At 42.7% G+C, this 27,532-nt stretch overlaps 1 protein-coding gene across 2 annotated transcripts in view; it reads right to left on the bottom strand.

The window, feature by feature from the left end:
- Positions 1-19: 19 nt before the first annotated feature.
- Positions 20-27,532, bottom strand: part of LOC112554874 (tyrosine-protein kinase RYK-like) — an 89,383-nt gene continuing 61,870 nt past the window's right edge. The window contains exons 5-14 of one of the 2 annotated variants that reach the window (XM_025222936.1): positions 15,447-15,521; positions 13,926-14,118; positions 11,753-11,835; positions 8,604-8,729; positions 7,037-7,129; positions 6,644-6,849; positions 6,276-6,385; positions 5,177-5,336; positions 4,572-4,708; positions 20-4,329 (exon numbers count right to left, since the gene is read on the bottom strand). In XM_025222936.1, coding sequence (XP_025078721.1) covers positions 4,218-4,329; positions 4,572-4,708; positions 5,177-5,336; positions 6,276-6,385; positions 6,644-6,849; positions 7,037-7,129; positions 8,604-8,729; positions 11,753-11,835; positions 13,926-14,118; positions 15,447-15,521 — 1,295 coding nt within the window. In that variant the 3' untranslated portion in view covers positions 20-4,217. The remainder of the gene's footprint in view (positions 4,330-4,571; positions 4,709-5,176; positions 5,337-6,275; positions 6,386-6,643; positions 6,850-7,036; positions 7,130-8,603; positions 8,730-11,752; positions 11,836-13,925; positions 14,119-15,446; positions 15,522-27,532) is intronic. The other variant, XM_025222937.1, reaches the window with a different exon arrangement.

The raw sequence follows: 27,532 nt of genomic DNA, 5'->3' as shown, positions 1-27,532 counted from the left end.
TCCATGCATTACACAAGGCAACAGGGATGAAAGTTTTATTTCTTTTTTTTTTTTATCTAGAAAGAGTAAATGTGAAAAAGCCACATGCAAAAAAAAAACCTTTCTGGAACTTTCGCACTGATGTCATCAAACTAAAAATTACCCCTGAACAGAAAGCTACCTTTCTTCCATTGTATCTGTGTAATACATACAATCATACAAAAACTAAACCACTCCATACTTAAATCATGCAGTTAAACGGCATGCATGTGACGAACATTCTTTCACAGATGGCATATCTACAAAATTCAAAACAGTTTTCATATCACCCAGAACTCAAGGCCAGTTCTGCATAATTTACAGCAACATTTGCTAAACAAAGGGTGAGGGAGGTTCTTTTCAGGACTGATGCATTAAATGCATAATAAATATACAAGTACATTCAAAGCAGTTTACAAAGCATTTAGGGTTATAAAGAAGTGGGGTAGCAGGTGAGCTAGATACAAGAGTGTGCAGGTAATGCAGGAACACAAGTTATGATACAATGCTGCACCAAAAAAAAAAAGCATATGGACTCCATACACAGGTCCATGCTTCTCTCTCTTTCACACACACACCTACAGATGGCACCATCATGAATAGTCATTACTGTAACTTTTGGCTTTACAGTCACCAGTTTAAAAACAACAAATATGAGATGCTAGTGCATTAAATATGGTTCAAAACTTGTCAGCCCATGATCTGTTCAGTAAAATTTAAAATGTGTCTGGCCATTTTGTAAAGTCACCAAGGCCATCATACATAGTGCACATCCATTTTTCGTATTGACCTTTCTACCCATGTCTTCCCACCTAAAAATAACCCCAAACCTTCACAACTGTTAAATTTTAAGATTAAAATTCATTTGCACAGTGCATAAGTCTATTGTGATGGTCATGAAAGACGTAACTAATATATTACATCATCCTGCCAGTCATGAATTCTTTGGGAGAACGTAAAATCAGCAAAGTAGTACCATTACAATAGGAATATATTCACTTGACAAAAATAAAATTAGAATTTAAGGTTTGTATGAAGAAAAGAACTTAAAATTTGTTTCTCTTTTGCAAACAACATACATATACCTTAAAAATTGCAAATTAATTACAATTACTAATTAACATTTGAATTTTGAAAATTGTCAGTTTTTAGTTTCTAAGGGTTAAAATATGACTTAGACTCAGCAATATATTCTCTATATATTCTATAATTCAGATAAGCTGTGATTTTTTTTTTTTGGGGGGGGGGGGTCAAAGTTTGATGCATTTATTAATTTTAATTCTGATTGGAAAGCATTGAATACAAGGAAAATAAAAGAGAGTTGCATATAAATTTAAAAATCTACTAAAACTGTAAATAAACTCTTTTCCTTTAAAGTAAGAAACAAGGCTTTGTACTCTGTAATTTCATGTAGGCATTATAAAAACAAAGAAATAGGTGTTTTCTAACCATATTGATTCTCCTGCATTTCTTTCACAAATTGATTGTCATAAAACAATAGCATCATCAAAACAAGCTTTAAAAAAAAAGTTGTACAAGTCATGGTAACTTTGTTTTGATTAATTTGTGGGTGATGCTGACATTCTTGTACTTGTATACCTCAGTACAGATCACACACTTCTTGAAAAAAATCACATGATTCATAACATACTGGCGATAAGTCTGGTCTATGTCAGCACAATCCTAAATTTTCACATGGTTAATAAAAACTAGCATACATAAATGCCCTCACAACCTGAAGTAAATGACTGAAAAGGCCAATATACAAGAATGAAGGTTTATATCTATGTCCCTTGAGGGTAGTCTTAGTCCTAGTGTTATAAATAAAGCTCCATGACCCTCTACAGCAGTGGTTCTCAAAGTATTTCGGACTGCGGACCACTTTACTTAAGTAAAAAAAAGATGGCGGACCACCAAGGCCTAAAACTCACTCTGTACAAAACTAAACCTCCTTTTGTGACAGTAGTATAGTAATAAGTTGACATACAACTACCTCATTCTTTGTAATTAAAATGTTAATGCGAGGAATGCATCGCTTTAAACATCACTTTGCTGACATATGACAACTGTCAGCCGCGGACCACCTGACCTATGCAGGTGGACCACTAGTGGTCCGCGGACCACACTTTGAGAACCACTGCTCTACAGCATATTTGGAAACTGTCAAAAGGATACAACCTTATATCTTTCTGCAGTCTTGAAACTAGCATGAGCAAATCTTTCACATTAATACCATCTGAGTCTGTGAATAAGTTCCAGAAGTATTTAGACAAGTTCAGGAGGAAGATGCTCCACTCAAAATATTTAGGAAAAAGTAATGTTTTACAAATGCAGCATATTGAGATGATGATGATGATGACGACGACAATGATAATAGAAGTAGGGTATGTAAATATGGCAGTGATTGTCAGACCAAACAATGCAGGGAATTCAATACTCATCTTGGTATAAGTAGATATTAAACAAATGCACAGGTTTATGTACAGACATATTCACACTTACACTCTCTAGCCCTCTCATCACAGAATCAAATATGCCTATCAATATACACACTTGATTTCCTGCCCCTCCAGCAGCTTTTAACAATGTGTGCATCAATGGATTAACTTAGAACTGTTAATTCTCACTGGACCTTATGCTTTTCTACACACTCAGCACTGACCTGGGATTATTTGAAAAAACAAAAGGTAGAGGGTTATGCATGGTGTTTGTGGTGCTATAGTGGTGTCAGGATAGATTTTGTTCAAATGCCACCCACTGTCAGGACCTCTTGCTCAGTGCTCAGCAGAGGCCATTATTCTAGGATCACCCATTGGTGTCTCTTCCCTCTTTTAGGAACTCTCCTTCTCTAGCAAGAAAACAGCAGATTCTCCTATTTTTTAAAGCTAGTTGCAAAGAAACTGTAGGAATGGCAAGGTTTAAAATATTTGATTCTACAGTAACTTATTATCCTTTGGAATAGGTCATAGGTCTATTCTGAATACACACAAGAATTAAAAAAAAAAAACTACAGCAACAAACAAAGAGGACCAGAGATAATTTTTTCCACACTGTGAGATAAAGACAAAAGAGTTTCTGTGAAGACTCACACCCTAACAAAGAGGTTGTGTCATCATATTAAAAGCTCACTGATTCTTCTGTTCAAGTAATAAATATTTTGGAAGACAAGTCTGCCATGAAATGTCATATATACGCTCACCAAAAATTGTGGTGCCATCATTGAAAACTGTTCAAAGCCCTGGACAATAAAATGGCCTGTAAAAAATGGGACATGCTTGAATACAAAATGTGCCCTGTGGTGATCCAACGAAGTTTTCTTGACTGTGCCTTTGGGCACCTTTGTCAGCATCAAAATACAAAAGCTATCTTTGTTTGGCAGTCATGGCATGTGTGGTGACCGGCAAGAGGCAGGAAGAAAGTCTATGTCTGCCAAATAATCAAGATGGTGAAGTCTCAACCACTACATCAAACAAAAGCATGTACTTGATTACTTCTGGTGAGCATCAAGCAGGATGAAGGTTTGCTGAACTCCCATGCAATAAAACTGGTGTTCTCTGCCAACAGTCTGGTTCACAACAATGTGCTCTGTTTTTTGTATTGTCTAGAAGCTTGCTTCAGGCTGCTTGGTGGCTAATGTAAACTCATTACTGTAAAACTCCACCTAGTGTCTTGTTCTTTCTGCATACTGCAGAGGCCCTGGGCCAGCTTGCAAGTCTATTCCTTAGATTGCAAAACTCTAGTAGAAACTGTTGACTGGAAAGAAGATTTCTATCCCCATTGCAGGTTGTCTGCTCACTGGCATCCTTGACGAAGAAGCCAGCACATAAGTCATAAGATGCAAAACTCCTACAATCTCACAAACCAGCATTGGATTGGTTTTGACAAATGCTGGTTAAGGTGATCCAAAATAGATCCTTTAAGTCAGATGCACTCTTTCTCAGAAAGGGAGACTGCAGAGCAGGTACTGTCCTCTTTAGTGTCAATGAATGTGCATCATCAGTTGGCATGCAAGCTTACTGCAAGGACAGATCTTCACTGCTGATTTTGTTTCAAGGGACCAAAGACAGGTCCCAGAATGCTCAGCCTAAGTGAAACAAAATACTTGACAAGCGTTTTGAGTCCTGAGGTGGCAGTTCAGTCTAATATGGCTCAGGTGAATTGACCAAATGGTGAACAAGTGATGAAGTGAAAATCAATGATCAGATGAAGCGACCAAGGGCTGTATAAAAGTCTTGTAGACAGACAAGCAGCTGTGTGAACTTTGGTCTTTCGTCTGGAGACATTGCCCAACAGCACGCCATCACAGCAAACCTGGTAACAAAACATTTTAAATATAGCACCATGAGGAAGATAACAATGACAAAAATAAAGGGACAAGAAGGAGAATGATGAGACTGCAGGCACTGACATCGACAATGATTCTTAAAGCATACTCACAACATTGAAGTCATATTGCTAAAAACAATTACAAAAACAGCCCTGGCAATCAATTTTGGCATTGTAAGAGATGGTGGGAGTGGGGAGATCCATGAAAAATGAACCCTGACACTCACAGCTCATCAGGGCAATTATGTGGCTGTGCAATCCTGTAGCCCTCTTGAAGGTAAGCAGCCATTTCGAAGGGGTCTATGTCTGCGTATGGCTGCTGACCAAGCGTCATCATTTCCCACAAAGTCACACCAAATGCCCACTGTTGACAGAGATATTACCTTGATGAGGTATGATGTATACAGACAACATCCTAATGCTTCTAATGCATTTTAATGAGTCTTGAACCAATCACCATATTAAGATGATCATCAACCAATTTCATAATTTCTTTTTCAAAGTTTTAAAATGAAATGGTTATGTTTTCAAAAATTTGATGAATACATCATACAGCAAAGTCTTTGATGGCCCGAATGCCATGTTCACCTACAGCAGAAAATACCACCATCTAATATCTCACAAGATTCCATGAAAGGATATAAAAGATTCTTAACCTTCTTTGTGTTAATCCTGAGCATTACTAAGGCCTGGATTTTTTTTGTAAAAACTGTTAGCCATGAGAATGACTTGATGCCAGATACAATTTTTAAGTCCAATTACCACAGTTTTAACACAAGGGATGGATAGCCCACAAGATCAGGAGGTTGAAAAATCCTCAACCAAAACCTACCACATCACTGGCAGGTGAGAAACACTTGTTGACCAACGCCTCCACAGACATCCACTTGACCGGCCGATTCTCATTGTCACCAAGGCAGTTGTAGTCGTTGGGAAACAAGTCACGGGCCAGAGAATTATCAGTTACTAGGACTTGCATGCCCTGGTCCACACTGCAAAGTGAAGCAACAAACCATTTTGCTATTAATTTATACCAATAATCTGATGAGACCATCTTGTCTTTTTTTTAGCATGGGAAAGTTCTACTGGGTGTAATTTTTTTCTAACAACAGTATAAAGTTCAATGCATGATATTATTTCACAAAATCTAGGAGAAACTACTTCCCTTCCATTCTCAAAATACACGCCTGTAAACATCACAATATACAGAAAGGTCAAAATTATGGTGTCATATTTGTCTACAAAAACGCTTAATTAACTAATTGAATAATGACAACCATCATTGGCACACTGATTCAAATTGCATTATTTAAACATTTAAGTGATAGGATTTGAAACAAATAATAGTTTTTGTTTTCCTGTACTCCTGTCATAAAAGTAGGTTATGAGGCAGAAATTAAAAAAATTTACCTAATATATACAAACTTAAAGTGCCAAACAATGAAATATTTTATTAGAATATACATTAGCTGATTCCTTGTTGCTCCTTTGAGGAGCTTAGGGCTGCAACAACTACTTGCCAGCAGACCAGGTTTGGGTGAATATACATTAGACTTCAAATATTGTTAAAGTACAAATCCATGTCAAGTTGAATAACCAGCATCTGTCTCAAACAATTATCTTATCTCAAGGAGCAGGCTAGTTTTTCTTCTTATAAATGCAAAAGGAAAGTGAAGGAAAACAAATCCTTGCATCATTACTTGCAACTGAAGAGCATGTTACAAGCCCCTTTTGTCATGAAATATCTGACTGCAGATGGAGTAGAATGAACCATGCAGTAGGTACTTACACTGGGAGATGTGGGTGGATATTACAAGCTACAGCTACAGCAGATGATATTTCAGTATTAAGTGATAGCCATATGGAGCAATGATTTGCTAAAGGAGCTCCAAGCAAAAGATGCTGGAAAAAAACATGCCGTGGGTACTCACACGCAGTTCCTTGTGGCAATGTCTTTGTGGATGATTTTTTTGCGATGAAGGTATTGCACCCCACGAATGATTTGTATGGCCATGTACACAAGCTGCTGTGTGTTCAGTGTCTGCAACATCACAAAACATTTTTGATGTTGATAAAAGCCTTTCATTATAATTACTCAATTACAAAGTTTAATTTAGGATAAAAAATAAGTTTAAAATAAAGTTCACACCACTATCTTGATACCAAAGAAACTGTCATACATTCAAGGCAGATAATTACAATGTACTATCCCTGATCAACTCCATACATCACCTGTTCATGTAGAAATTAAGAAAAAAACAAAAAAAAAACAAACAAACAAACCCAGGAATGAACTTACATATCTGGAGCCACATTCTGACATGCGGCACTTCTGCAAGAATTTCTTCATATTTCCCTCCTTGGTGTGAGGGTAGACAACCAATGGTGGTGCACCAGCGTCGTCAGAGCAAGCTCCTAGGACGGTGTAGATATTTACATGTGCCATGCCCTTTAGCATCATTGACTCAGTCAAAAACAGGGATACCTGGTCTGGCCGTGCTTGGTCTAAGAAGAGTCAAGCATTGATTGAAGAAACAGTTCATTGGAAATGGGATGTTTACAAGTACCCTTTGCTTGCAACGTTACATGTAGACATGTAAAAAAACTTATTGAAAAATAAACATGCTGAAAAATTAGCTGAAAAAGTAGATGAAAAACATATGAACTGAATTAAGACTCAATCATGACTCACCTGTGACGGTCTTGACAACAACTTCTTGTTCCTTGCTCTCCTTATCCTCATCCTCCCACAGGACAGTTCCATGGTATATCCGGCCAAATGTTCCTGTCATAAAAGACGACAAAGTCTGAGTGCCAACTGCATCACGTCTATTTTATTTTTCATTTTATCCCCTCACTTAATCCTATTCTGTTCAACTCTCTGCAGTTACTTTTTTGTGGTGGAGGTAGTTGGGGGGAGGGGCAGGAGGAAGAAGTGGAAGGAAGAGACCATAAAAAGATGAACATAAGAATTCTTTTAGGTTTGGTGACGCCTTTACCGTGTAAATTTGAAATGAATCTTAGATAATGGCAGAAGGAAAAAAAACAAACTATTTTTTGTAGCTTCTTACATCCTCCTGCTTCTGGAAGAGTCCACAGATGCACACAGTTCATGAACTCTCCACATGTAATCACCAAAGGCATACCCCCCCAAAACACCCCATATTAGGGTAATGAAAACACAAAACCAAAACACTGGAAACATGTTGATGTTAATGTCCCCAAAACAACAAACTTTTTCCTTGGAAAAGTTTAAAAGGTTTTCAATATGCAGATATTGTCAGGAGCCTGACTGTGAAGATAAAGTAAGGCCATCATAAAACTGTCTCTTTTGGAATGGCTCATGCTCTAGGTAATTAAGCCTAGTAAATAACAGCATCTCAGCATGCACTTTGTGTGTGTGTTTATGTGTATGCGCATGTGCACCTGCATATGCATGGAAAAAGGTAGAACTGAAAAATGAAAGATCTGAAGGAGGGAGGAATGGAAAAAGGAGTGTTTAAAAAAGAGGGAGGGACCACATGTAGGTTTAAGTGGTGGCTTGCACATACTTTGAGCAACATACATCACATGAAGCATAAACACGCCAAATCTACCAGCATGCATCTCATTCCACCTTGTGTATTAGCTCAGCTGAATGTCTCAACTCCTTTTAAGGAGGTCCCTCCTCACCCTTCCATTATTCCACTATTGTAATGAGGAAGAAATGTTTTGACTGTGCTTAAATTTAATGCCTTCCTTCCCATCAAATATTTACACATTCAGTAAAAGTTTTTTTTGTGTGTGTGTCACTTCCCCACTTCCAGGGAACACTTCTACTCTAGTGTCAGGGGCAGGAAACTCCAAAAAGAGACTTTTCAGGGAGCACGACAGACAAGATCTCTCGTCTCCAGTTGCTGCCCCTGTCACTTTGACAATCTATCCTCTGGAATTTTAGTCAGGCACACAACATCTAACTTCAAAAAGTAAACCAAAAGAAGGAATTTTTACAGGCTAACCATTTTTTTTTTTTTTGGTAGCAGTCTGGAAGAGCTGTGAACAGCACAAAGAGCATGGGTGCTGGCCACGGGGATGGCAAAAGTACTCTCTTTCCTTCACAAAGGAGCAAGCAGAGCTGTTTCTTGACAAAAATTGCCAAAGCTCTCAAAAAAAAAAATTTCCTTTTTAGCTGTTTGTTTATCTTTCTTCTTCATGATGCGTGGCATGCAGCCTGCTGAAAATGGTTGATAGAAACAGTCTGGGAGTTAGCGAATGAGTACCTTCCAGCAGAAGTTCCCCCAGTGTGATGGCTTTCCTCTCAATTGCTATCTCTTTCAGCACTGTCTTCATGTCTGTGGGCTTCAGCTCCGATGCTGGGGAGATGCCTCGCCGGAAGTTGGGAAGACCTGCACAAAAAAAAGGTACCCCAGTCATTTTCGTTTTGAAACGTTTAAGGTACGATGGCTGATAAACATGATGACAAGCTGCCCATTTCGTTACAAAACAGGCCCCAGCAAATTAAAAAAAAATTCACCATAAACCCTGCTTTAGTGTAGGCATGTGGGTGAAGTAAAAATGAGGGTATGATTTATGCATGCTCTAGCCCTGCTTTGGAGATGGATGTAGATATAGGGAGCTTACATTTCACTGATAGTGATCCTTGTTTCTCCCCAACAAGAATTGACTGATATCCATCTTCCAGTATAGTGGGCTTGAAGATTTAAAAACTGACATTTCAAGATGTCTAGCCAAACATGGGCCATAAAGGTTTTTAAGTTTTTAAAGAAGGAATAATACTTAAAATCTGCATGTTTACTAATAAACTCTGTGCGTAGTATGCAAGGGAAAATGTATTTAATATTGCTGCATTTATTAAAAAGAAATCAAGAAGATAAAAGTATTGTTGCATAACAATACCTTTGATGGCGACAGGCTGCCAGAATGGTGGAAATTTTTTTTAAGATAACTATTTTCCTTTCTGTTTTTTTTTTTTTATTCTTCACTCATTCCTTTATGACAGACATAACAAGGTAGCCTCCACTCTCTTCTACATTCACAATTTTTCAACACACACACACATAGACAGCAAAGTTATCTTTAAAAAGTAATCCTTTTTTTTTTAAACTGTCATGGATCCATGAAATATTCTGACATTTCCAAAAAGATAATGCCTCTTGACAGGAAGAGAATTATTACAGTTGAGAGAAGGATGGCAGGGTGAAGCTAGTGCCCTGGCTGCCAGAAAGTCGAGGCACAATCTGAGACTTCATCTGAGGCTACAGACTTCTGGCACTGTAAAAAGTTTACAGGTGAATGTTCTTGCAGCGTGCGTTTTCATCACCCTTTCTGATACACTAATCAGACGGCAACCCCACAGCTCTCCAAAGCTCTCAGAGGTAGCGTGCCGTGCTTTTTCTCCCTCTTGTTTTTACAAGTACTCATTCTCTCTCTCTCTCCCGCCTCCCCTTGCATTAATGATGATGCCGAGAAGAACCTAAACTGGAAGGGAAAGCATTTGTGTCACGTGACACACCCGATGGCCAACTGCACGTTTACTAGTCACGAACAAAACCAGGAAGAAAAGAACTTGTTCAAGCATTCACACATAATACCAGGCAGAAAAACCTTGCCCCCGCCACTAGCAAGCTCCTAATTAAAAACAAGTTACACATGTCTGTTTAGTGCATTTACCGTGATCTTCTAAAGCTGCCAGCCATTTCCCTAGAGTTCTATGGAGAGAAGTTAAAGCACATTTGCTAGTCTTCAGGACAGAAGGGTTACACACGCGTCAACAAAGACTCACGTCCACACACACAATCGTACACACGCGCACGCTCACACATTCTTATAGTCTCTCCTGCTATGTTTGGTTATTCTTGTGGAAGGCTAGTGTGGTGACTCCTCCGACCAATCACTTCTTCTTGATCAACATGGTCGGAACATGGCTGTACAGCACCATGCGCTTGACAGCCAGCCCAGCGTATGCAGGAGGTTCTTGTGAAACAAATGCCACGTCCTCAAGAACACGATCAGAAGCGAACAAGCATGCACACACACACACACGCACGCACACACAGAAGCATATCCATCCACTTCCCCCTCCTCTTTGGCTGCTCAATCTGACAGCAGATAGGGTGAGCGCGCGCACACACACACCACCCACTCTCCCAACAGGCGGCACTTTGGGCCCGTGTTTGAACAGGCAGGGGGAGCAAATTTGCACGGAGATCCCCCAGTTAATGACTGCCGTGTATCAAGCATCTCCGCAGACCACGAATTAATTCGCCCATATCTGCCGGCCAGTCCCCGTCATCCTAAACTCCAGATCTCCTCCTGGTGCTCTCTGGTTTTAAGGCTAGCTAAATGCACGCGCTCCACGTGCCTCTCTCTACCACACTCCCTCTCGCGCATCCCCCCTCCCTCTCTCTCTCGTGCTTGCACGCACCCATGATAAAGACAAAGACGTCTGCACTGGTACCAGTCTCAATCACTGGCAAGCCAACCATATTGGCAATGACCTGGACATGAATGTATCGCCATTTAGATGACTGGATCTCTCTTACACACACGGAGCTGCTCCTCGATTTACCACGGGGTTATGTCTCATCGCAAGTCGAAAATACAGTAAATAAACCCAACCTACCCAACATCACATTTCAGCCGAGCCTACCTGAAACGTGTTCGGGCGGTCAGATTAGCCTCCAGTCGGCAAACCCCATTTGAGACAAAGCTTATTTTAAACTGCATCGCTATGCCGGAAAAGACCAACATTAATTTTCTGACATATGGTTCTTCCTGAATAGCATCACCTTCCACGCCATCGTGTCCCGAGGTAGAAAAATCGTGCTGTCGAATCACGGTAAGCTGAGGACTGTTTTAAAGATGCGACAAATATTACATACAAACAACACAAATGCAGCTATGAGCGGACACACACACACACAGTCTTTCTGCATTGTACTCGCCAACAAAATGTCCCTGTTAATATCACGAAGACAAAATGAAACGATTTTCAATCCTGATATCAACATAGCACAGGCAAAACAAGGCTAACCCTTCTTACCTGGTGCAGTTGTGACGTAGAATGCAGGATGGTGGAAGAGGGGCAAAAAAAAAAAAAGAAGGCAAAAGCAACCGAGTCAGAGAGCAAAGAGGGGGTTATGTGTATGTGTGTGGGTGCATGATATTCCTCCTGAAAGCTCGGTTAAATATATTCTGTACAGGATGAAGGGATGCGCTATTAATACCACGACAGGATCAAGAGGCAAGCTAGTCGGTGACGTCACAGCTTCTCGGTTGGATTGCACGAGCTGTGTCGTCGTCACCTAGCTACCTCAGCGACCCTCGGCCTCTACAACACCTGTCGCCTCCAGACTGAATGCTCAGACCTACCCAAAGGAAAGAAAGAAAAATGACCCGAGTGACCTACCCGTGCCGCTGGCGTTGTTGGGTGTGTCCGGGCGCAAAAACGTCTGGCTTTGAGCTGTCAACGCCTGTGAACTGCTGCTGTCACTGACACAGACACGTCAGACATATAGTTCAAAGGTCAACTGGTCCCCCCGGGCAACCCAAACCCCTGTTATTACTACCCTTTGTAACTAACGACAAACTATCCTATCTGCTGTTTTGCTGCCTACACTGGAAAAAAAATCATTCTTTAAGTCACAGCAACAACCGAGTGGCCAGGAATGTAAATGGGGCTGTGGCTACTACAACAACAGTTAGTCGCAACCTGGGTCTCAGAAGACGATTCTACAAGCAACTGCTTTTATACAGAGACTGTGCTGCATGCAGGCCAAAGAAAGGCGTCTCCCATCTTTAACTGTCCGGTCTTAATGACAGAGCCGTTTAGAATTTCGCTTGTATATTAAACAATTTGGCTATCTGAAAGTGAATTCTAAATGATTCTGCCATTACAATGTGACAGTTAAGGATGCAACATACGAAATACGAAACATACGAAATTCTAAACTAGTTTGTCATTACAGGTAGTCCTCGGGTTACGACGGTCTCGAGTTACGTCGTTTCGTGGTTACGACGCTCATTCCGACTCACGAGGTCAGCGCATCAAAGAAAAGGAAGGCCATCACCATGGAGGTGAAAGTGGATATCATAAGGCAATCTGAGAAGGGGGAAACAGCAACAGAAATTAGCAGGTCATTAGGACTTAGTCGTTCGACTGTCGCTAGGATTATCAAGGGTAAAGATGGCATCCTTGAACACGTGAAAGGATCTGCTCCTATGAAAGCGACAGTGATAACAAATCGTACTGTACTGCACAATATTTTACTGTACTTATGTTTATTGATAATTATGTAGGGTACTGTGTTAGGATAGGTGTTTGGATAGGCTAATGTTTGCAGTACTGTACTGTTATTATGGTACAGTACTGTATGAACGTATGATCCGACTTACGTCGAAATTCGGTTTACGACGCCGCGTTAAGAACGGATCCCCGTCGTAAGTCGAGGACTACCTGTACAGTGTAACAGCTAAAAAATAATTTTGTTTAGTGAATCCATGATGTAATATCAATACGCAGATATACATCATTTACAGAAATCCCATCAAAGACTATGTTTAAAGGACTAGTGGGGTGCATTAAAATATTCTAGTGACTGTGAAGCTCAATGAAAGATACTATTTCCCCAAATTTCGATGAATACCACTCATCCTCCAGGATATATCCGCCTACAAATACCGCCTACACAAGAAAGAGGTCAAAATTGTGACGTCACGTTTGTATGCCGATATGCTTAATTAATATACGGTCCGAGCTCTTCCATTGGCTGGGACCGTTACAAGGTAAGAGTAAAGGTGTACAACCCTGACGTCTGTGCTGTTGACTTCTTCCTGTGCCTGGCGATGTTTGAAAGCTTGTACATGTATCACCCACATCTGGGGAAACAGTGTCTAGCGCTGAGCGGTATTCAAATGTTAAAATAATGCTACACCACACCAGTCCTTTAATCCCTTTCAAGCTACGCATGCGGATGAAAGAAGGACTGTGTGAGCTCGTTATCTCGCCACCCGTTATCTCGGCAAGCCCCGACTATCGCCAACCTCTGTGGCAGACCGGCTTTTCCTGAACGTTATGCCTACTCAAGGATCATACGCCTTCTATATGCCGCCACCCTCGCCTGTCGTCTAGGCCCTATGATGGACGGATGGTGGCCAAATAACAGTGAAGTAGGAACTTTCTTTCACAAGCGACACAACAAGACGGTACTCCTGTGAAAAGCCTTCACAACTAGACAGCCGAGTATGTGATAATGTTTGGAAAATTTCTACAGGACAGCAATTTGCCAAACACACTCACATAATCGACAAATGTCCGTTTGTGAACAGACTGTGTGGGTCGAGGAATTATTCTTCCCAAGATAAATAGGCAGCAGAGGAACCAACTTTTTAACACAAAAATCCATGTTCTTATTTCCACACTGCAGTATCTTCACAGGTCCACAATCGTTACTCTATTTAATTCTGCGTTATCTTTCTGAAAAACCTGGTTCATCGTCTGCAATCTTCTGTCCACTTATTTATCTTGGGAAGACAATCATTCCGCAAGCGAGCGGAGCGGGGCGGGAGAAAAGAAGGCTCACTAGTAGTTGATGCGGCGCGAGTAGCGGTCCATGGAGCGCTGGGAGTTGAGGTAGTAAACGGCCACCGCCATGGCGGTCAGCAGGATCAGCGCGCACGTGCAGCCCACGGCGATGTAGAAGATGTGGGTCGACGTCGTCAGTCCGGAAGTCGAGGCATCTGAGGATGTGGACGATGAAAACGTCTGGCCCAGGTCTGCGTCGAGAACAACCACAAGCAGGGTGAGAAAACGAGAAGGGGAGGTGGTGGAATGTGTTGATAAAAATAGACATGGTGAAATATTTACTGACAGGTAGGGTTAGGCAAAAAATAATGGCATCTCTTGGTTAGCGACATCTTCCTCACCCAATTCGTCTAGGTGAACATAAAGTATCACAAATTTAAAAATAAAAATGACTTTCAAGTGAATATATTCACATATTCGACACTGTTTCTGTTTAAAAATGTCGCTTAATGCAATACCAGAGAAAAAATAAATAAAATAAATGCGCTAAAAAAAAAGTCAGGAAAAAAAAGCAAAAAGACCCCCTCTCCCCCAAACCCCCTGATATTCTCAGCCAGTGTGAGGGTAAAAACTTCTCTAGCATCAAACGCAGCAAGCGTTGCTAATTAGCATTCCGGAGCAGGTTTTCTCTATCTCGAACTTGACACCTCGAGGAGAAAACTTTGACCAGTCTCCATCCATTTTGATTATGGAATGAGACACACTTTTTTTGTGTGTGGAAATAATGATAATCTTCTGGCGGGGAGGGACAGAAGTGGCGAAGAGAAAAAGAAAGAACAGGCAGCTAGAAAAGGTGTGTGAGTGAGAAAGAGAGATGAGAAAATTACTTTCAACAGGTGATGAAAACTTTAAAAAAATGACTTTGATCGAAAATCTCACAGAAATTTATCACTAGCGATAAACGGACATCAGAAGCACCACAGACCACACACACAAAATTTTTGTCAGTAGTCTCTCGCACCTCTTTAACTGAAACGAGCTTCAGCTAAACCTTTTTTTTTTTTTTGTCAGTAAGAAGAGGCAGCTCAGCAATTTATGAAGTCATTGAAAGACCGTTCCTTTGCCGTCAGTTTAGCAGGTAAAAATACGGGTTTTAAAGAAAACCGTTGAACGCCTGGCGGATAACGGTGCTAATTTCCTGGAATTTATTTTTCCTCTCAGGTGGCTACGCGTTTGCCTGTAACATCTGTCCCGTGTTTTGAAACACATAAATCAGTTTATTTTCCGCTCCATGTCTTTGCTTACAAAGACTGTCTACCTCCTTGTCAGTACTGCCAGGATGGAAAACTCCACTTAATGTGATTCGGTTTTTCACTCGCATTATTTTAACAGCAGCGGACCTTGTCTTTTAAAATAAGCCCGGTTCTCTTTCACTCATTTATTCATTAAGAGTGGGAGAAGAGACAAAAAAAAAAAAAAGACAAAAGACGAAGGATCGATAAGAAGGATGAGTTTAGGTGAAAGAAAAAGAAACAAGTGAGATCTTTTAAGAGCGTTCAATGCGAAACGCTTCCTGCACCTTTGTATAGCTGGGAGCTGTTTCTGGCACCCACCGGAATGGCACCGCTGGGATCCTTCACCCAGATGGAGTTGTCTGCAACACAAAGACAGGTCAACACGTGAAAGTCTGGCACAGACAGATGCTGGTCCAACAATAAATATTATTTCGATTGTTCACAATTTCTAGTTTCCCTAATTGGCCTAACGACAATCATAACAGCTAATATCACTCGAATTAATCTCTCTTTCACGCACGTGCGCTGGTATTTTTTAACAAGAAAGTTCACATGGTGAAGTTGTCCACATCGCTCGGACAGCAAACACACCACAACATCCAGTGCATGCTATTCAGTCTAATAAAATATTTGTCACTGTTTGAACGGTTGGTAATTGTTGACATGACGGTCACACAAATTATCCAATTATAGCCGAATATAGCCAGTCTGTGTCCAGGTAGAGGAGGACAATAACCAATGTCCTTACAACCGCGAACTCGTTTCAATCGCAAAGCATGCTGGAAGTGGCAAGTGCTCCATCCTCAATGATCGATTTCTTTCAAATGATTAAAAAAATGTATGTGAACTGATAGCTGGAAAATATTCAGCTGTTTCGTCACAAACAGTCTGGACAAAGACCTTAACCATTCACATACTGGCAAACACTACTTGGGCATATTTGTTGTAAAATAATAATAAAATTGATTTATATAGCTGTCACCTGAGGATTGGGGGAGGGGTTTGGCAAAATCGCAACAGCTTCTTTCTTTTCCACTTTTCGTTTCTTGCTTTATCTTCGTTTATTTCTCTTTTATGTGCATGTGTGCGTGGTAGCATCATAATAAGCAAAGCAGCAGCAGCTGAATGAAAAATTGGAAAAATCCAAGATTCGTGATAAGAATGCCGGGAATGAAGACATCCCCCTTAAATGTGCCCTAAGAAAAGTGAACTTTTCGTGTCAGTGACAAGCTCGGCTCCCGTGGTTGCGTTTAAACAGTCACGCAAAGCACGTGCTACATGCAGGGTTCCTCCCCCACCACCACCAACCTCTTAAAATTTTTTGCATTCTGATGAGTCACAGCTGCGGCCAGTCAGCTGCACTCGAGAATAATAGAATAATAATAATGCGTAATCGCGGGAACAGAGCGCGGGGCGACGTGTTGCCAGGAAAAAAAAAAAAAAAAGAAATACTGGTCCCGGAGCGTGACGTCATGAAGGTGAGGCGGTGCACGCGCTTGGAGTCGATGCTGTTGTTTGAATTAGCCGCCGCCTGCTCCATTCACTCCACCACTACCACCCCTTCCCCTTCACCCCTCCAAGAGGAAACAAGAATTTGTTTCGAGGCATCGCAACCACAGGGGTGGAGGGTGTGTGGGGTGGGATGAGAGTGGTGGGGTTCCTGTGGAGCAGGAAATGGATGTCTTTGTGGTGCTGATTGCTGTGTCTTTCGCCTTGACAAGGTGTTATTGATACGCGATGACCAGCACTGCAGCAGGGGGTTAAAAGGCAGGGGAGAGTACTCGCCGGTGTGTTGTGTGTGCTGGGGGGGAGGTAACTGCACCGCTTGACGCGCCGCTTCGATTACCGTTGCACACGATCGACGTGGGCTGCCACTCGCCGCCGCTGAGGCTCTCCTGTCGGTTAACGCGGGGAAAGCGATGATCAAGGACCAAGGAAACAATAATAACAAGCAGGGGAACTTGGGCGTCGTCATTATTTTCACCTCAGTCTCGATCGCGCTATGACAAAGAACAATAACAGCTAATTCATCATCAACCCCCTAGCCACCCACCCCCTAACAGAGGAGAGGAGAAACGCACACACAACCGCCAACGAAAAGCTGCTGACACCGAGGTGTGGAGAGATCGGCGTGTTTGTTCAAGCTTCCTTTCCTTGCTCGCGTAACGCGATGTCGTGTTCAGTGCGGTAACCGCACGAGCCGCGAGGGTGGACAAGTACGGGTGCGCGTGCATGCGCGAGATGCCGAGAAATCTCACGGTGTCAGCTTATCACATTGGCAAGCAACTGTTACATGTTACAGGCCAAGCATAGCCAAAAAAGTTCAGTTCGGTTCACAGTTGCCGGCAAGTTAAAAGAATGGTCATTAATTATGAAAATGCTTTTAAAGTTTTGCTTTGTTCTGAGGAATGAGCAAGTGGATTGACTTACGTGCTAATGATTCAACTGACACGGCCGCAACCAATCCAAGAGTTTCTAAGTATTCTAATGAGGAATTCCTAGTTTGAACCTCCCGCCTCCTAATCCACTTAAAGAGAGAGGGAAGCTGAAACAAACGAGGGTTAGTCGTGTGAAGTGGTGACAAGTCACGGCTCTTGCTGCTCCCATATAAAGCACCATGTACACCTGTAGGCATCTTGCTCAGCCACTGACCGATGAGCGCAATGTATGATAGATATAAAGCCGTTTCCCTTTTTTGGATGTATCTTCGGTTCTTCTCTATCATAGCTTTGTCTGCGATCTATAGGCCTAACCCTTTCTTTTCTACCTATTCACTAATTCATAAAGAAATACTGCAATATCCAACTACAATTATGCGAGCAAGTCCATCCCCTCCAAAACTCAAAAACAAAAAATAAAACTCTCAAATCATTGGGGGGTGGGTGGGACAGGAATAAATGAATGTAAAAGAAGGGAGAGATGACGAGGGAAAAGGGTAATTATCTATGGTCTGAAGACAATTTTGGAAAAATGAGAGAACTGGAGGAGTCAGCAGGTATACTTTATCATGAGGGTCCTCATTCGTTACGACGTTAAGCAACCGACAAACAGACAAGTTGACGAGCTGCTCCTAGTTGGGTTGCAGCTGGTTATGATGGTGATTGCTGAAGGAAACGAACCTAGTTGACAGCTGGCTTAATTGCCTGCCCAACTCAGTTTCCTTCTAGTAGCAAACCGTTCAGACGTCTGGCTCTCGTTGAACGACAGGGTGGATAGACAACACTTAAAACATTTTTTTACTTTACCAAACGTGGAACAAAAGCCTCTGAGTCCATGCGCCTCCCAGCAAGCGGAAGGGAGGACACACAACGGGTTGGTCGAGAAGTGGAACGCAAATATCTTGTGGTCGAGAAGCTTCCTTCCGCTTTTGAGCGGAAGTGCCACAGCACGGAATCTATATACAGGAAACAGTTTTATGCTGTAAATATGTTTTTGAATTCTCTCTCTCTGTCACACATACGGGTATGAACAACGTACACCCTGTAGCGAACGATTCCAGTAGTTTTCACTGTAAAGAGGTTTGGGGTTGTGCTAGGCGAAAGGAGATTACAAATTTAGCTCAGTAATTCTCGCGGTTATCGTCAGCCTGGATATAGTTAGTATCTTGGAGAAAGATTTCCCCCTTTTTTTGTTGATAAGCTGCCGTTGTCTGATGAACTTGTGTTACATACAGAAAACCCATAAATTGTCATGTTCAAAAGTCTGATAAGGTTCTATTACGTTCAGAAAAAAAAATTCGTTTTGGTAATGGAGCGAAAAAGACCCTGTTGCTAGCAGAAGATTGATATACACCTGTAGGTATTGTATACTGACAGACACCTGTTAGGTTTGTAGACTGCACGGTGGTCTCTGTCGGCCTCCGCTCCTAAATTAGGAGAGGCAATCAGCGCAAAATTCTGCATCCGTCGGACTAAAACGGTGGGTGGATATTGAGGGAAAGGCGAGAAAGTAAGAGTCAGCTGCATAAATGTGACAACATAATAATAATAAAAGCAAAATTGTAAAGCGCATACTCACACTCCTAAGGACCATGTTCTTAGCGATTAAGAACAAGAACGAAACATGGACAGCACACGAGGGACAGGAAAACAACACATGAACTATAAAAGAATCAACAAACGTCCTAAACGAAGAATAAAATGAAATACCAAAAATGCCCTTCTTTGGAAAGCTAATGTCACGTGGTTGGCCAAAAGAAACATAGCAAAGGTCAGTAGAGAGAGAATTAAAGGACCTGAAAATGACCTGCAACAAAACTTGCTGCCGACAACATGGCGGTCTTATGTGGATGCCTTATGTATCACCTAGGTACGAAAAGAACTAAGCACGTAAGCAACAAAAGTTGGCTGTAGCACCGAGGAAGGAAGACTCAATGCTCCAGCGCCATCTCGGGGATTTCATCTCTGTCTGTGCAAGCCCATGGCAACATCCTGCTGCACATACAGCAAACCACTTCATGCCTTCCGACTACACGTAACTTGATCGTCAAAGTAATGAAGAAACTTAAAAAAATAAAATAAAACATGAAAAAAATTAAAAATGGGAAAAACATTAATTTAAAACACTCGTATCACCCGCTTCAGGCACGCTGGCAAAGGTTGGAGAGCGCAGGGCTTCCACACTCTGTCAAGGTTTGTGAACGTCTGCAAACGCTCTCTTTGACGAGGGAAGAGCGTGTGCAGAAAATGCCTGCGCCGAGATATGACCGCTAGACCTTTTAGTTCTCAATGGAGTGGGCGACAAGCGAATGTTTTAACACACAGGTGATGGCGACAAGTGACAACATTTGAACTGAAGTTCAGGCTTGGGGATCGCCATCCAGAACCATCACAACGGGAAGGGACGTTACTGCTGCGCTTCCTGGTAAAACACTTCCGGTGTTGGCTCCGTTACCGCGGGGATCAGTAGACCATGCCGAGAGTGTTACATCTTGCACTCCACCTCTTTCTCTCCGCAACACGCTTCCCCAATCATTTTACAACATTGGTAAATACTGTTTCTCCTCCTCCAGCAGCAGGTGTTGCAAGTTAAGCAAGAAAAAAAGGTCTGAGAGGCGAGATCAGGGGAAGGAATGCAGTGTACTGAATACCACGTGAGGGTCGAAGGATTTTGCGAGCTGCTGCTCAAAGGCCGCACATGCTGAGGGAGAAGGTCCAGGACAATACCGAATGGAGGATGAGGCAGAAGCGAGTTCTTGATTGGGTGGGGGTGGGGTGGCCGGTGCCGGATATTGCCGAAGTAGGTTGGAGGGCCGACCGTTTGCTGCTGATATAAACACGCGGGCGATGGTCGGCTTAGTGCTCAACTGCCAGATCTGAGGGAACGGTTAAAACGTTTAAAAGCCTTTACCATCAATCCAGGTGTCTTCTTCATCTTACTACCTGGTTGAATTGCAATTTCCCTTCCCAAACATTAAAGTCACTGCAGCACCTGTTAACTTTGTAAAAATTAAAAACTGTGAGCATGTTCATGAAAAAGGAGTTACGACCAACGCACAAGCAATCCAGCCTTCTGAACTGGACATACACTGTCAATATATGTGTCGATGTTTTCGTAAATTGTTAGTGATGTTCGAGTGAAAAAAGTAACAGGCTTGGTGCGAGTTTGAGGAGATGGACCATACAAGATTCCCTGCTGTGATCGTCGCGTTGTCGACTGCAGGCTGGCCGAGGTGATGACGCGAAGATAAAACGCGAGGGTCGGTCACGTGATCACTTCACCTACCACAGCGTTAGAGGCCGTCGCCATCTTGTCACACCAGTGTTGTCTCGAGCAGTGTCAGGCCGGGCTTCAAACTAGAACATTCCATACTGCCCCGTCCACTCATTACCAAAACCCCAAGAATATCATAGTTGTAATGGCTTCTTGTTATCCACCATGCCCTATGAGACAGCCACCCTCACTCTACCCCAAACTGTTAGCTCCCACCTGCACTACCTCTTCTTCAGCCCCCGCTCACTCGCAAAATGTTAGCTGTGCCCCTGGAATCTCATCCTGTCCAGCAAGAGCCCGCCACTACATCTCCGACCAGTCCCCCACCCACCCCTCCTACCACCTAATCTCCTTCTAATCCTGCCCGCCTACCCCGACACATTCATCAGGGTGTCCGCACCCCAACCCTCCACCTCCATGTCTCAACGATTGTTCACCACCTCATCTCCCTTCTACCCTCCCATCCACCTCATTTAAGTTTTGCTTTAGATTCCAGTAGTTTAGTGTTTCGCTAACCAGCGGGCCCACCTTTCAGCGGGTCTTGTTTTGACTTCATTATTTCTATACCGACCAGATTACAGGAAGGCCCCCGCCAAATCCTCAACTTCGCGCCCCCGCTTCGTGCCTGCCGCTTGATGAAAACGGTTCCACGGCCGCGACATCCGAGCCGGGAAGGTGGGCGGAAGGGTGGTCGGAGGTGACAGGCAGCCGACGACGAAAGATGAGCGCAGATTGGCGAGACGGTTGTTGTCGTTCGCGAATGAGCGGGTGCGAAGGAAGAGATGGATGCCAGGAGGGGGGAAGTGGGAGAGGAGGGGGGTTTAGGTGAGAAGTTAACAAGAGAATCCAGTTGAGGGAAGACTGGAAGCGATGACAACCGTCGGGGGATCGTTATGACCGTGCAAACGATGTGTCCGTCTGCTACAGGTAAGTCAGCAACGAGCGAGATCAGTGAACAGGAAAGACAGGAGGTGTAGACAAGACTTGGTGTCTGCAGGAAAGACAGACAGCTGTAGACAACAGAGGTCTGGGCTAGACACGGTGTCTATGGTGAAGGTGGCGCTGCGCATGGCACACCTCAGGGCGCTCACAGGAGGACAATGCGCTACAACACGCGCGCAGCATGCAACCGACTTGAACAGAAGCATGTACACGACTACTGTGGTCTCACTCTCTATCACAACCGTCTTCGCATTCTCTACCCAAGTGAACTCGTATTTCCTATACCAAAGATGGGGAACGTCCTGCCCGTGAAAACATTTGATCCGGCTTGCAATGGCAACCGCAAATTTCAGTAAATATAAAAACTTTTTTTATAGCAACACAAATTATATTAAACGATTAATAATAAAGTAAATTTCGAGGGACAAGAAAAGTCTATAGACAGGTATGCTATGGACGATTTTGGAGAAGTATGCATGCATGTACCTTCACCCTACGCCGATGGAAACCACTTCCGGTTTGATGTCGGCCATTAATATGTGTAGCGTTCTTCGACCACTTTGGCTCATACAATAATAATAATTGTCGACACTGCTGTGTACTCGACTGTACAGCAGCTCAGGCCTGCACGTGACCAACATAATCTTTACATGGATTTCCAAAGGATGAGCAAATGAAACGCTTTGGTTGGGTAAAAATATGTTTAGCTTTAGGTCTTCACATTAATCACCTGAGATGTTTTCGCGTTGATCACATTTTTTTTTATTACAGTAGTCTTCCCGTCCTTGTAAAGATAACTTTCATAACACTTCAACTGATCTAATCACCGGTTTCACGCTAATATTCATACTGTTATATGTTGATATTCTTTTCTCGAAAATCTTTAGTCTTTTAACCAAGAATCCTTAAAGGCCTTTCCGAAAATAAAACATTCACTTTCTTCTCACGTGACAACTTTCTCGCTGTTCAGTTTCGGCTCTAGTTGAACAGTTTTTTTCTGACTAATTTTCTCTCTGTTCGCAACCAAATGTGTTAATTCCAACACGCAAGACAAAGACTCAAGCAGCAAAGACACTGCGCTTACAACCAAATGTTGCTACTGGGTGACTTCTGACTCGAGAAGAATGCGAGAAACTATATGAAATCACAGTAACTCAAGAGGAAGCTAAATAAGTGGCGCCTCTGGAAGTTTATCAGCAAGAAAACAAAATTCTTGTTCAGCTAAGTCCCAAGACTTTCAAATAAAATCTGGCCAAAGCCCGTGGCCCAGGAGACAAAGTCCGTGCCTTAGCATACACCACGTTTCCCGCGCTCCAGATAAAGATTACTTCTTTTCACAAATTTCTCGTTCCATCTTAATCATTTTCTTCTTTAGAGGCCAGTCGGAATGGAATTACTGTAGCGCAGGCGGTCGAAGGCACTGCGAGCCCCCGCCTGGTCCGGAGACGAGCGACGACTGGGACCCTCGGCAGGGCTGTAATCAAACTGCACTCGCGGTCTTGTGCCATGGGCCCATTACAAGATGGAGATTGGAAAGAAAGGTGGGGAGGGGTTATATGGGGGATAGGGGGATGACGGAGACGGGATACTCCCCCCGGGCGCAACTGGGGGAGGGCTCTCGCGCTATCTCGCAGAGCAGCGGAATCTCGGCCAAATCCCTGACTGTGCGGCGACGGTAAAGACAATTTGGATAAGAAATTAACTTTCTGTCCCTTGTCACATCCGCTCTCCGTGATCCCCTCCTCCAACAAAGTTTCCAGTTCATCGATCGATAAAAACGGCTGATTGATTTTTAGATGAAAGCACGTGACGTCACCGGTCGATGCACACAAACTTGTAATTTATGAAGGTGAGGAGGGTGGCAGCGGGTGGTGGGTGGTGGGTAGGAGAATGGGTAGTGTCCCGAACAATCAATTACTTCTTATCCGTGAATGGCAGCTGGGCAGATTAATTCTTGTTAGCAGGAGCAGGCTTTGAGGTGTGTACGTGTGCTTGCACAAGCATTCCTCACTACAATATCATAATCTATGATCACCACTAAAGACATCACTAACACCAAACCATGATCACCAAGAGCATAGCTTTAAGCAGTAATCCATAATCAGCGAGCCATGATTAAAACAGTTACCTATACTGCCATTTTGCAACTGTAAGCATTTGCAGATGAATGACACGCAGATGTCAATAACGACCTTTATCATGACCATGAGTGGTCGTTCAAAAATGCCGATTTTTAAAAATTATTACTTTGGTAACACAGTCCTGGCTTTAAGACGATCACACAAATCACCTACATTAAACTTAGTCTACCACATCAATCCATGATCGTTAAGAACGACAGGTTTGACCCGCAGTTGTAGGGCGGGAAAGTATAAACAAGTTTGATCATGAAAGCTTTTCCCGATCACTTACTAGGACCTTGCTACCATCACGGGTACTTCTACTGTCTACGAGGATGCTGAGTGTCTGTGTGTCTGTGGTGGGGTATGTCAATGGAAGATGTGGGGTATGTCAATAGGAGATGTGGGGTGGAAGCTTGGTGTACATGCATGCTCGTTCGTTCCGCATTCTTCATCTTGGCAAGCATCCCGCGCAATAAACCGAACGTGACTCGATCACGCGCGCACAAAAGAGCGCGCTAAAATTAGAACAAAACTAAAACTCGCCATGACGGCGCGATAACTGGAATAAAACTCTCGGAACAAAAATGCAGTACGACTCATGCTAGGCACGGTTTCCCACGACTGCTCGGCGCGAGCGTAAATCTATCCACTTCAGGGAACTTATCGAGAACCGCTGATAGGGTATCAGTCGCTGCCGCTGCTGGTTCATCAGGGTTACGTTGCCAGGCTATCAATGGACGCCAGCGAGCTTCAGGCCTTCTCTCTATCGTGCTGTTTTGTTGCAGTCGCTGTAGCGGATGGTTAACCATTAGTGAGAGCAAGAGATGTGGCCAGAGAGGGTGAGTGAGAGAAAACACGAAAGAGAGAGAGAGAAGAAAGGTACAACAACTCTCCCAAAAGTTTACTGATTTCCGTCTGTTCCCTTCCTTCAACTTTTCGTCTTTTAAAGAAGAACAGCGACAGTTGTTGCACGGTCATGAAAAAGCTTTCAAAATCAGGATTATCTTACCGATAAGTCTACCCCCATCACCACCTCCACAACTACACCCTTTCTCAGGTCGAAGTACTCGGAACTTAAAGGCCGAAGTTTTCTGTCAGGACAGAAGACAGTGGTATCGCCCGTGCGAGGGAAGGTAGGAGTACACGCGATGCTATTTGTGTCCAGTCGTCTCAAATTACTACTGTACCTGGACAAAGGCGGGGTAGAGATCAGAGGCACCGCCGACCCGCCTGGCAATAAAACTTCTTCCTCCTCCGACCATTGTACTTGCCGCAGGGTCTGATCGCTGAGGCGAAACGACTTCTATGTGAACCTACTGTCACAGGCTCTAGCCTAGCAATGCAATGTCTTTCTGAGCTGAGTACTTGGTGCTGGCGGTTAGAAAGCTGAAGTGAAACGGTTTCCAACTGAACACACTGTCAGGGTTAGGACTGAATGTATTCTCCACCAACAAACAAACTAGAATATACAAACAGAGAAGAATGAACAGCGCAAGTGACACAAACATAAAACAACTGAATTTTTAAACAAATCAATGGCTGGAGGCACTGCGTACAGATTGATACATAACAAAGCAAAATCACCAGTATAACAATGGAAGCACAAAATTTAACACTATTACTCATCCTTCAATTGATATCACAGAATAACAAACATGTAAAGTGAACAAGATAAAAATCAGCGATAACATACGAGTGGGTCTTGCAGTCTTAGACTGGAAGAACATGTCTATATAGACAATACATTTATCGGTGTGGAGCTGTACCGTGGTAACAACAATTCAGTTTTGAAAGTACAAACATTGATGGTAAATTATTTATCTCATTAATGAATGATGGTTGGAATTTGTTATTTAAATTATATTATTAATTTTCCGAATCTTCATCAGAACTACTGTCTGTTTCAGTCAACATATTTTCCTCATGTTCGGAATCAAATTTGTATTGTTCAACGACACATCTCCAGATATCCTCTACTAAATTATAAGTTTTCTTTTTTAAAGTGCGTTGTCCAAGCTGTCTCCGGCTGTGCTGTACACTTGCTTTTGTAATTTGAAGTAGAGTCTCTATCAACATGTTCATTCCAGTCTAAACAGCGAGACCCATGCGCATGTCATAGTGCATCGTGTTTTTAATATGAACACGCTTAGGCAGATACATCAGACATATATTATTAAAACTTCAACATAAAATGTGTCCCTAGACATCACGTAGTCCTCAGGATGTTTATACAAAACATGGCCGTGTAGAAAGTCGCTCAGCAGCTTTGACAGCAGCAGAATCAGTCAGCACTATTAGAGATGGTATATAGAGCGATTGCCTGCAAGGTGAGGCTAGGTTACACTTGTCATGGATGTTTTGGAAATGTGTAATACATCCATCCAACAAGTGCCTAAGTCTCACAGGGTCGCCATCGCAATGATCTATACACCAGTACACATGATCTCTGACCGCTGCTGTCTTGTCGCTGAGCTGAGGATGCCACGTCTTGCCGATGTTGACTTTACTACCTTGCGCCAGTTTTTTCATCCCAGCTTGATACTCTTAGCGACGTGCCACCTCTCGTGATGTTTTCTAACACCTTTATTTTTTACTAACTTATTTATTTGTCACGTTACGATCGTGAACGTGTTCTTGAATTCTAACACCTGACTCATTCATACTTGCATACATCCTCTCACATCCCACTGCCTCATGCGCTGGGTGCACACGTTGTCCTCTTGGTGATATGCTGAGAGGTTTACAACCTTGTGAGTCGACAGTCCTAAAGTAACATGATCAGTGTGATACGAATTTTTCCGGCAAGCGTGCCTTGCATCTGTCATCACACTGATCCCGATCGGTCACAGGAGACTGTTCTGCTGCAAGTGCAGCTGCGACGGACTGGCGCTTCAAGACGTCAACGACTGCAGAAAACCGTGGAAGCCTTTTCCTCAAAAATGTATCGTTCACATGTCCCAAATTGGCAAATTAGAAATTTTTTTATATTGAATGGGGATGATCCCCGACGTAAATGTACGCAAGGTACATTCTTTTCGTTAGCAAAATAACTGTCACCTAGTGGGGACGACGAGCTCCAGATGATAGTATGTCTGTTGGGCACAGCCCAAAGTGATGATCAGCACATGCCCATCCCATTGTTGAATTATTCACTTCGAGCGAAGAGGTGCACGAGACTGAATGTGCATGAACTTGATCAATAATATCTTCACCTTGTCGTGCTCACCAACAAACAAACATGGGATTGCTGATGATGTTTGTTCTTGCATGGGTACATTATCACTATCTTGACTGCAGGGAAACTCAGGGACTTTCACGCTCAAGAAATTATCCAGTAGAAAGGACACAAAAGCAGACCGGGACTTATATCCCCGATTTTTTTAGCCCAAGTTCAAACTTATCATTAAATATTTTCTTGCTTCTTCATCATCAAAAAAACAGCGTATATCTTTTGTTACAACATTATACTCGTAGGTTTTAACAGTCCGTCCACTAAAGTTCTCTTACTGCGTTTCTTCAGTGGCGTTGGGTTTTCTCCATTGTAGACTGGTCACACTGTTTGGTAAATCCAGGTAGCGAAAGTTTTGAGCTGA

This window comes from Pomacea canaliculata, linkage group LG14 (assembly GCF_003073045.1).
Source record: "Pomacea canaliculata isolate SZHN2017 linkage group LG14, ASM307304v1, whole genome shotgun sequence".
Taxonomy (NCBI): domain Eukaryota; kingdom Metazoa; phylum Mollusca; class Gastropoda; order Architaenioglossa; family Ampullariidae; genus Pomacea; species Pomacea canaliculata.
Note: the sequence above shows the minus strand (reverse complement) of the source record. Positions and strands in the feature narration are given on the sequence as shown.